This window comes from Carassius auratus, chromosome 44 (genome assembly GCF_003368295.1).
Source record: "Carassius auratus strain Wakin chromosome 44, ASM336829v1, whole genome shotgun sequence".
In the NCBI taxonomy this organism is placed as follows: domain Eukaryota; kingdom Metazoa; phylum Chordata; class Actinopteri; order Cypriniformes; family Cyprinidae; genus Carassius; species Carassius auratus.
This window is the reverse complement of record NC_039286.1, coordinates 4,832,868-4,844,175: the sequence shown is the minus strand read 5'-3', so window position 1 is coordinate 4,844,175 and position 11,308 is coordinate 4,832,868. Positions and strand designations below refer to the sequence as shown.

Below are 11,308 nucleotides of genomic sequence, written 5' to 3'. Positions count from 1 at the left end.
AAGCCGAGAGATAACAGAGACATGGAGTGGCTTTAATAACGAGGCGAGGGTTCAGTGGAGGAGATCTCCAGCTGTTGTGAGTGTAATCATTGATAGAGAGGGCCAAGTCATTCTTCAAAAAGGCTTCCAGGCTTAACTTCAGTTCCAACTCGTTTTCCCCCCGAGTGGAGACATCGCTCTGCTGCACTTGTTTCACTTCTGACAAAGAATATGGACCTGGAATGGAAATTTTTTTTTTTGAATGGTTGTTTACATAAGTACCTTTGTGTCATCCCAATTATGACCGTTTTGTATTTAATAAAATGCAAATAAAGATGTTTATGAAGATAGCGCTGGTAATGCCAATGTGATGAGTTCCATTCCCAGGGAACACATTCTAATAAAATGCACCTTTAGTCGCCTGAGATAATTAAATATATATAAATATGAAAATAATATATACTAATTAATAAGTTATACTGATAAATTAAAATTATGCATTTAGCAGACACTTTTATCCAAAGTGCATACATATACTGTACACTACCATTCAAAAGTATAATTTGGGTTGGTAAGAAGTATCTTATGCTCACCAAGGATTCATTTTAAGAAAAATACAGTAAACAGTAATATTGTGTAATATTATGATTTAAAATAACTTTTTAATGTCATTTATTTTTATGAAGCTGAATTTTCAGTGGCCTTTTCTCTAGTCCTCAGTGTCAGAAATCTAATATACTGATGATTTTGTGCTCAAGAAACATTTTTATTATTTATTGTTGAAAACAGGTGTTTTGTGTAATATTTTTGTGAAAAACTTAAGGCATTTATTTTTCAGGATTTTTTGACAAATATGTTTCAAAAGATTTATACTTCAAATAAATGCTGTTCTTTTGAACTTTTGGATAATTTAATGCACATTTGCTGAATAATAGTATTCATTTATTTATTTAAAAAAATTAATATTGCATATTGTTGTAATAACATACTTTATACTATTCTGGTAATTATGGTACCTAATTATCATTAATTATACATGTGCATGCAATTTTACTGTACATGTGCAGATATATCTCTTTGACATCTTTTTTTAAATAGTTTTTTATTATCATTATTATTTATTATGAAAGCTCCCTCTAATTTCTACACTCTTGTGATTTTATAAATATCTCTTGACAACAGACAGTCAAACGGCACAGATTTTTAATAACTTATAAGTCAGTGGAATGCATCCTGATATATTCCTACTGTATTATATACCTGCACATATTATGTATCACTATGATGTAGATGTCTCACATCGCTTGCAAATGCATGTCAAATCTCTAATTCCACAGAGTGAGCTACAAGCACAACTCAGCATGGAGCTTCAACATATTAAGTGTATTAGATTTCAGTCTGACGTCTGGTCATTATCATCTCCTCCCTCTCTCTCTCTCTCTTGCTCTTTCTCTCCCTCTTTCACAAACTTCCATAAACAATTCCATTTGAAAAGCTCTGCTGCTGCTGTCAGGTTCTTACATTTTCCAACATCTCCTCTCACACCCTCCCCCCTCGTTCATCTAGAAGTCTGTACGGCGTACAGGTGAGTAAATCACAGAGATGCTGAGTGTGAGATAACGAGACAATGGGGGATTCTTACTGTTGTAGATGCATCGCCCAAGGCTGAATGGAAGTGTGGAGTAAACATGATGCACCGTGATAGGGGGCATGGATACCAGTGAAGACTCTTGGAATCATGCACTTGTTTTTAAGGGTAAAATTTTTAATTTATGCACTACTAGTGTCAAAAGATATAACTGTAAACACAATGGCTTCAAACTGGTTTCCCAAACAGTCCTCATCACATCAACTGCCACTGATCATCATCAAATAGATAGTCCTGCCCTAAACTCATGCCAATTGTTGCACTGTTGGAATTGCTGGTTGGGAACTCTTCTATGCATTTAAAGAGATCGATGTAGAAAGCAATGGAGAGAACCGTAAAATCAAGTTTTAACAAAGGTTGTTTGAAGGATTGGATGTGGAGACCAAAGACACTGAAAGACAGCTACACTTTGAACTTGCAATTACTCCACCATAGAAAGACACAGATAAGAATCATCAACCAATAGAAAGTGACTGTTTCCCTGTAATTACACAACAGACAAAAGGAAACAAAGGACATAGAGCATCAAAATACACATCCTGTCACCAAAGACACTAATGAGAAACACATAGAGAGAGCACGGGGACGGGAAAGATAAACGAGCAAGGCTCAAGTCTGTTCTTTAAGAAAAGCACCAAATGAAGTAGAATTGATTATCAGCATTCGTTATAAAGCACGCAGCTTTTGTGGACTGTATTATATCTTCATAATTGGTGTCAGAGTCCAGTTTGGATTTTGAAAACAAATCCTAATTGACTAATGTGATGAGGGAATTGGCGTTTAACAGCTGGGACAAAAGACAATGTAGAGGGGATGTTTGTTGAAATATCAAAACACAACTTTATATTGCACAACCAAAGCGGATTGGCATAGACTGTGTTGAATATTGTTTACTCCGATAAAGTCAAAATCATTGCATTAAAATGTGCTTTGTTAAATGCTTGATGGCCTGAAAACAATAACGTATTTATATATGCCACCTCATACAAGCAAAGCTAATAGAAGCACAATTACAGAGAATACATTAGGATTAAAGGGGAAACAAGGCACATTTTCATTTTAATTAACTATGTTTATTATTTATTTCAGAAGATATGGTTCAGAGAGTGTGGGGGATGTAAGCTGATGGGAACAGAATAAGCAGAAATGAGATTCATAGATAACGTCATGCTGGGCATTATTATAGTGTTTCACTGTTAACTGCATTTGAGCTTTTAAAATTGAAAATAGTTTTTCTATTGTGAAGTGCAATGCAATGGCAATAAAGTGAAAATCGTATACAATGTTTTTGTGTTCACTCACAAAGTTTTGCGTTCTTATAAGAAACTTAGCAAAAGTTTTGCGCACCAATGCAAAAAGGATTGAAATAGAATTTTCCCTCCTGCAGTATCTCATATTCCATCACCGTGTCCCTTTAGTGGCATTCGCTTGTTGGACACAAACAATCAAAAAAGCAAGATTAAAGACAGCAACTCTGCAGAAAACAGATTATACTTTTACATCCAAATGACAAATGCAGTATGCTAATGCCAAGGCTGTTTTGTTTTTCAGAAAATTAAACTCACTTTCCAAGGTTTGATGCTGTACTGTACACACAACTTCAAAGATGTTAGCTCTGGAAGTGAACTTTTTTGCTGCACCCCTGGGGAAAAAAACAGAACTCTAGATAACTCACAGAAAATGTAAACTTATATTTTCCCATAAACCCCGGGCCAAAAGGTAACTTTGACCATGTTTATCGTAAGTTCAGGCTTATGACTATTCACACTAAACCCAGATGTTTATTCTGGGAGATAATGTATCTTTAATATACAGATATACAGAATACACCTGCAGGGTCTTTTATTTTATTTTAGTTATTTTATTCCATATAGAGCTTTTCTATTTCTGCCTTCCTTTTCTTTGTGTTTGCTCATTAATAAACATATACATATAGAGTATATAGTAAAAAAACACCTAAACAAAACAACAAAAAAGGTAGTGTACTGAAGATTTTGAAATATTATTTTTGAAACATCATTTGATATGCAGGGCAACTGAGTTCAGTGTGGAGCATTTTGTCCGTTCTCATTGAGTCAGCATTTTACTGTACACTATTAATAGACACAATGACCCCTCAAACAAAAGGGTCAGTTTGTATTGGTCCCTCCAACAAGCTCAAGCCAGAACTGTGCACTCACCGAAAAATAAAAGGTACAAAACCAACAGCGGTCTTTTCAGCTAGCCTGACACTGCCTACGTGGTTCTTTGTGCATCTGCATCACCAGCAAACCCAACTTACACGGTAAGAGATGACTTCTCCAGCCAGGATTGAGATGAATTTGCATATTAAAGTTGTATTTACCAACAAAGTGTTAGGAGGGTTTTAGTTTTGCTATTTGCAGTGTTACAAATCCAGCATACAAATACTGTGGAGTCCAGAAGTCTGTAAATCTGGAACGCTTTTCGGTTTAAACCTGAAAAACCATTAAAAAAAAAAACATTAAAAAAAAAAAACATAAAATGAATCACACTGAAAAACACTTTGCTAGTAAATTTCACAGTTAATAAAAAATAACAAAGTAACACGTTACTTTACACTTTACACTGAAGAAATATTTCAGATTCAACACTAAATAACTCATAAATTACCAAGTTCGTGACACTGATTATGGGATTTTTATTATTATTATTATTATTATTTTTTTTTTTTTAGGCATACAGAAACAGACTTCTGGACCCCATAAAATAATGACCAAATATCAGATTTTTGCAGGGTGATGTCATTCCACAAAAAAAAAAAAGAATAAAAAAGAAGAAGATAAAAAATCTTTAAAGGAACACTCCACCGTTTTTTGAAATAGGGCTTATTCACATTATTTCCTACATTTAGATAGGTGGGCAAATGCATTTTTGTGTCAGTGCATGCATTGTTTTAGTTTGACTGGGTCGGCGTTAGCTTAGCTTAGCACAATGAATGGAATCCTTTGTTGCCAGCTAGCATGGCCTGAGTAAAAGTGATCAAAAAAATAAAAAAACCCACCTAATTACTTCTTGTGGCCTGCGTATTCACAACGAGTACAAATAGCGATCCAGATTAACACTAGGCGATTTCCTAGGCAGATATTGACTTGGGACTATATTATGGGGAAGCACAGGCGAAGCACTGCTGCTTAGGCGAAGCACTGCTACTTCGGCGCAGAGAATCACGCAACACATGAAATCCCACGACTTCCGTCAACATACCGGCGTGAATAGTAGCAGCCTGGCTATTTTCCTTACAGTACACAAATGGCGATGAACATGGCTGATTTTGAGAGAGACGAAGAGGGTGACTTCTCAGACAGTCAAGAACCAGAACCATACTTATTTGAACCAGAGTTTACAGAAGACGAGCTGCGTGCTTTGGAAATAGAACGACAGGCGGAGGAGGTTGCGTTCGCTCAACAGCCTGAGGACGTGAGGATGAGAGCCAACATGAACTGGTGGTGTGAATGTGGGGGAATATGCCAATCTATAACCGACGGAAATAGAGTGTCTGTGCTGTAGAGAGTGGGACATGTTTTTGCCATTGATGACCAGGCTCAACACGTCAGATCAAGATGAGCGTGCCCGAAGTTGTGTGTGTCACATCTACAGAGGATTTCACGGCGCTGATCCATTCTGCAGTACTCGATTTTTTTTTTCCGGTGTGACAAAGTGAACTGGAAAAAACGCCCCACGCCGAATGGACCAAATGGACAGCTGTCCACAGAGTAAGTGATTATTTTAATCATGGCGCATGTATAGATCGACCCATATTATACCTGTATTCACATAGAGTTGATGTTTTCATGTGTTGCGTGATTCTCTGCGCCGAAGTAGCAGTGCTTCGCCTGTGCTTCCCCATAATGTAGTCCCAAGTCAATATCTGCCTAGGAAATCGCCTAGTGTTAATCTGGATCGCTATTTGTACTCGTTGTGAATACGCAGGCCACAAGAAGTAATTGGGTGTTTTTTTTTAAAATTTTGATCACTTTTTCTCAGGCCATGCTAGCTGGCAACAAAGGATTCCATTCATTGTGCTAAGCTAAGCTAACGCCGACCCAGTCAAACTAAAACAATGCATGCACTGACACAAAAATGCATTTGCCCACCTATCTAAATCTAGGAAATAATGTGAATAAGCCCTATTTCAAAAAACGGTGGAGTGTTCCTTTACTAATTGTCTAATTGAATTCCTGTCGGTTCTAATTGGATTATTCTAATGATTATCTTTATAGTAAAGGATCAGTGGCCATTGAAAAGGCTCATTATGGAAGGCAACAGAGGACGCATTTTGCAGCTAATGGTGATGGGCATTTTGCTGGGGTGAGGTTCTTAATACCCATAATTCCAAAACCTCTTTCATAGTATTGTATATACCAAATTACAGTTCTTATTCCATTCACAGTAAAGCATGCCAAAATCCATTTCACTGAAAAGAAACTCTTATCCATTATTTTAACAAGTGCTTTTATCTCATACTGGGCAAATGGATCTTTTTCTCTTTGTCTACCTGGTATTATCAGAAGCAAATGAACCAATTATCTAATTTCATTTCATCCATCCATTATAGATAAGCATGAATGCTTTCACAGTAATCTTGTATTTTTTTAGCAAGGCAGGTAAGGATGCATTCTTTGTCTGATGATGATCTGACCTCTGTTTGACCTCATAGTGCGACCGTCTCAGGATACAGGGCCATCCAGACCCCTGACTATGATGACACCTCCATGCCTGAGATCCTGAACCCTTCCTGGATGGCCACCATCCCCGACATCTACTCCCTATCAGATGTGACAATGCCCGGCACACACAACACCATGGCCCTTTATGGTGGCTCACTCGCAGAATGCAACTCCTGGTCCCTTGCCCTCCAGCTGCGCGCTGGAATCCGCTTTCTGGATATCCGTGTTCGGCATGCTAAAGGCAACTTGACCATCCACCACGGCATCTCGTATCAGTATGCTCATTTTGGGGACGTGTTAATGGAGGTGGTGGCTTTCCTAACGGAGTTTCCTTCAGAAACAGTGCTGATGAGGCTGAAAGAGGAGTTGAGCAACACGCAGGATATTTACGGTGCAGTGGTGCGCTATATTAATGAGTACGCACACTGGGACCTGCTGTGGCACAGCAATGAGATGCCCAGCATGGGGGAGGCACGAGGAAAGCTGATCGTACTGCAAGACTTCACTGGCCCTGACTTGGGAATACGCTACAACTCACTGGACATAGCAGATGACTGGAAGGTAAGGACACATTCATGGGTTTGTGAATATGGGAGGGGCTTTTCAGCTTGTTAATTTTTGTGAGCTAGTGGAAAAAAAAAACTCTCTTAAAAGACACTTTCACACTTTTACTGACGTAAATTTATTGAAGTTTATTTTTTGAAATTCGCTAAGTCATGGTAATTGAAATACATTTTAAACACGTTTGGAATAAACATTCTGACAGTTGCTTAGGCATTCTTTGTGCAATTATTTACATTTTATATATATATATATATATATATATATATATATATATATATATATATATATATATATATATATATATAGCTTAGTTATATAAAATTGCTGCTTGACTGGAAATGACAAATACAATATTCTGTTCACAAGTGATATTGACCATAAGTTATTTTTTCTTTAATTTCTTCACACATCTTGTTTCATACAGAAAATAATAAAATAAAATAAACAGAAAATAATCATGGTTTTTATATAAAAAGAAATAGTTTTTTATGTTATGTTTTTCAACATTAATACTAAAAATCAATCAACAACAACAACAACAATAATAAATGTTTCTTGAGTAGCAAATCCATATGTAGAACGATTTCGAAAGGATCACGTGACACTGGAGACTGGAGTAATGGTAGCTGAAAAATCAGCTACATAATCACAGTAATAAATTATATTTTAATATATATTAAAATAGAAAAACAGTTAATTGAAATTGTAATAATATTTCACAATATTACTGTTTTTATCCCATTTTTAATCAAATAAATGTAGCCTTAGTGAGCAGAAGAGTTTAATTTCAAACCATAAAAACTTACAGATTCCAAACTATTAAACATGATATATTTTTATAATGGATTTTCAGTTTAAGATTAAAAGTCAGAATCTGCCATGAAGGGTAGCTTTTATGCTTCCAAGAAAGTTTTAATGTTTAGTGTTTTCATGTTCATTAAACCAAAAGAAGATAAAAACCTATTACTTTTTAAAATCAACTGCTGGAAAATAAAATACGCATGTATCAAGCCCAAGAAAAATAAAATATTAAATTAAATAATCTTTTCAATGGGTTCCCGGAAAACAGACTTACTGAGATCCTGAAACTTTATATTTAGTTTCCAGAGTATAATCTTCATCTGTCAACTGTCTTTAAAAATCCATCAGAGCGAGGTTTTGCTCCCTCACCACATTTTTCAAACTGTACTGATAAAAACTTTTTCTCGCCCCAGGTGTCCTCTCTGCAGCCGGAGGAAGTGGAGAAGAAATGGAGAAGTGTCTCCACTCATCTGGAGGCGGCTGCGGTTTGTAACAAAAACCGAATGTTCCTCACCTACAGCAGCGGTGCCAGTATCCTGGCACATCCCAATGCCCTGGCCCGGCTAATAAACCCCCGCCTGCACGGATATCTGACAGGCTATGTCGGTCAAAGGAAGTGGTTTGGTATTGTAACAATGGACTTTCCTGGTTCTAAGTTAGTGCAAACTATTATAGGTTTCAATTATTGAGAGTCAACGCCAGGATGTCAGGACAAATACAACTGGAACTCACTAAAATACTTCATTAAATTGACAAAAATCCTAGGTATAACTCTGACTCAAATTACCTATACTCTTGAAATTTCCATAGCCGTGACAAGATTTTGGAATATCTGACTTAATAAAGCACTTTGACAAATTTCTGTCATAACACCATGTCATGAGAAATTTTAAATAAAATGCTCTTCTGCCACTTCATAAAGACATAAATAAGATAGTCTGCATTTTCATGGCACTCAAAATAGAACGTACTGTCCTCTTTTTGTGTACAACACAAAAGAAAAGGTGTTAACTGACATCCATCTCCGAATAGTCTTCAGCAAGCTGAGTTAACACAAAGCAGAAGAAAAGTTTGTTTTTCGATAGTATTACATAAGTGTCAGATGTTACAAATGGAAACTTTCTCGCACTAACACTGTTAGTTTTATTTTTGTTCCATTTCAAGGACGAGTTAAAGTTTAATTCAAATCAAATCTGTATCTTGATTTGCTAACAAGAAAGGGCTCTTAAGAGTCATTCGCTTAAGAATCAGACTTAACTGGTCATGCAAACACACTGCAAAGTATTGCGAGGAACATTTTCAGTGTTATATGATATCCTATCCACATTGCCGGAAGAATGTGGAGTGAAAAGTACATCCTGAAAATCATTTGGCTTCAGTATTCTATTTTAAAGTTTTAAAGCCTTTCACACTAAGCATGACAACTTTCCAAATCAGGAATAAATAAATAAATAATAATAATTATGTGAAAAAAGTCAGAATTGAGGGATGTAGAGCCATATTTTAATGATCTAATCTCATGGTCTAAAGAGCACGGTGCAACTGTGCTTAGGGCATGTCCGAATCAAACCTTTTAAGGATGGGGAAAAGGGTTTGTTAATGGGTTTGTTTTACATGGCAGAATTTGCAAGAGCAAAGACCGAACACTTCCCCAGAGAGGAAAGATTCTGCTCATGCACAAGGTTAAAGTGCTCGAGCAGACCATCTACGGGGCACAATAATAATATTTTACATTGTAATCCTTTCATTTGAAATATTTGGAATGTGTGTGTACTGTTAAGCGTCCCTGTGTGTGTAATAAGCAGAGTGTGCGCATGTTGTTCACGCGCCTATGGGCGCATATTACGAACACGCTCTTTAAATAATAAATAAATAAATAAAATATTCCATAATTGACTTTAGACAAGGTTTTAGTTGGGCAATGACACAGTCTATTTCAGTTGCTTTAAAAAAGCAATGCACCAACATTGCGCCTGAAATTGCCTCGTTTTCAGACCATCACACCAATTAGCACACAATTGGATGCAAATGTATTTCCTATTTAAACAACATGCGCAGGACGGGAAAATTATTAGGCCTACTACTACTGAAGTTAGCAAAAAACACTTGCATTGGTCCTGGCGGCACGTTGCGCTGTGTGTTGCTTGGAAGTCAGAATTATCCATTTAAATCTTGCCATTCTTAGTTTACATTCATTATGAAATTTCAGTATATGGTTGGAATGACAAAAACATTGAAAGCCAATCAGACTTTACAGAGGTTGAGTATTTAAAGCAGCAGATAACAAAGTTATCGCGTAACAGTGCACGCTAATAATAAACAGTGTTATCATCTGTTGGTGTAACTGACATCCATCTCAGAATACTCTTCAGCAAGCTGAGTTAACACTAAGAAGAAAAGTTTGTTTTTCAGTATTACATAAGTCTCAGATGTTGCAAATGGAAACGTTCTCACGCTAACACTGCTGGTTTTGTTTTCTGTTCTATTTCAAGGACAAGTTCGAGTTTTAAATCAAACCTCTGCCACAGCGGTGGAGGGCTGTTGTTTGCCCCCCGATTCTTACCTCAATGACAGGGTCTGCAATGACTCATCTGTGCAAAAGGAAATGTTTAATGCGTGCAACACTGAAATCAGCAGGTAATATATAATAACCACAGCCTTCAAAAGCACCTGAACATAAAAGAAACTCAACTTTATCTGACAAAACTGCTCAGGGGTTTCTTTATTTGTTCAAGCCTTTATATATGAGGTGAGTCATTAGCTCTTATTTCACATTACAGTCAAAGATGTTTAATGAATTTACACTTGGTAATCACAAATGCATCAACAAGAAGAGCATTTAGAAGAGCATTTAACTGAAATTACTATTATGTTAGCCAAGAATAAAGGCCACACAAACGTAGCTTTCAAACTCTTAGGTAAAGGTCTTACAGAAAGCCTTGGCCGTACATGAGGCAGTTGACTGTTAACAGGCGGTGGAACGGACCAGGAGGTAACCAGCTTTAAATCTTCAGTGTCACGCTTCTGCGCCCCATCATCTCTTTCCCCCGTGTCTGTGACATCGCACGAGTGTTCTTGTCCCTGGCTCTGAACACTTGGGTAACAAGGCACGGAGAACGACACCCCATGAGAGGAACAGAATGATGACAGAAGGTGTGTAAATGTGTTCAGCTCTGTGTCCAAATAGTTTTTCCTACATTCTGCTGCATGCAGATTGGGACAATGAAAAAGCGGGCTGCGAAATTGATGCAAGACAGACTGTGCAACAAGGCCGTCAAACAGGCTTCGAGTGAAAGACACCAGAGTTGTTACTTGGGGTGGGAATCATAACAAGTTTAACAGATCTCTAATTGAGTTGGGTTATTTAACAGTTCAATTTAATGATACATTTAGAAGTAAGAACAATTTGGGAAAGAATCAGTTTCATTGATCTGGCTATATGATTTACTAATTGGAAATTAAAATTGAAATATTAAAATTATTTGGTATGCATTCATTGTGTATCTTTAAAAAAGTAATCTGATTGCTCTGCATGCAAAAACAAATTTACTTTAATTTTAGATGCCCTGCTGCACAAAGTAAATAACACCAATTACAACCTTCAGAACACATTTCAGCAATTGAGTGC

The 11,308-nt window shown here is 36.8% G+C and overlaps 1 protein-coding gene across 1 annotated transcript; it reads left to right on the top strand.

The window, feature by feature from the left end:
• The first annotated feature begins 3,752 nt into the window (after positions 1-3,752).
• On the top strand, positions 3,753-8,597 carry LOC113062220 (1-phosphatidylinositol phosphodiesterase-like). Its single transcript, XM_026231921.1, has 4 exons — positions 3,753-3,911; positions 5,869-5,956; positions 6,306-6,876; positions 8,094-8,597. The coding sequence occupies exons 2-4, from the start codon at positions 5,901-5,903 to the stop codon at positions 8,367-8,369; spliced, it is 903 nt and encodes a 300-aa protein (XP_026087706.1). The 5' UTR covers positions 3,753-3,911; positions 5,869-5,900; the 3' UTR covers positions 8,370-8,597.
• Positions 8,598-11,308: the final 2,711 nt, after the last annotated feature.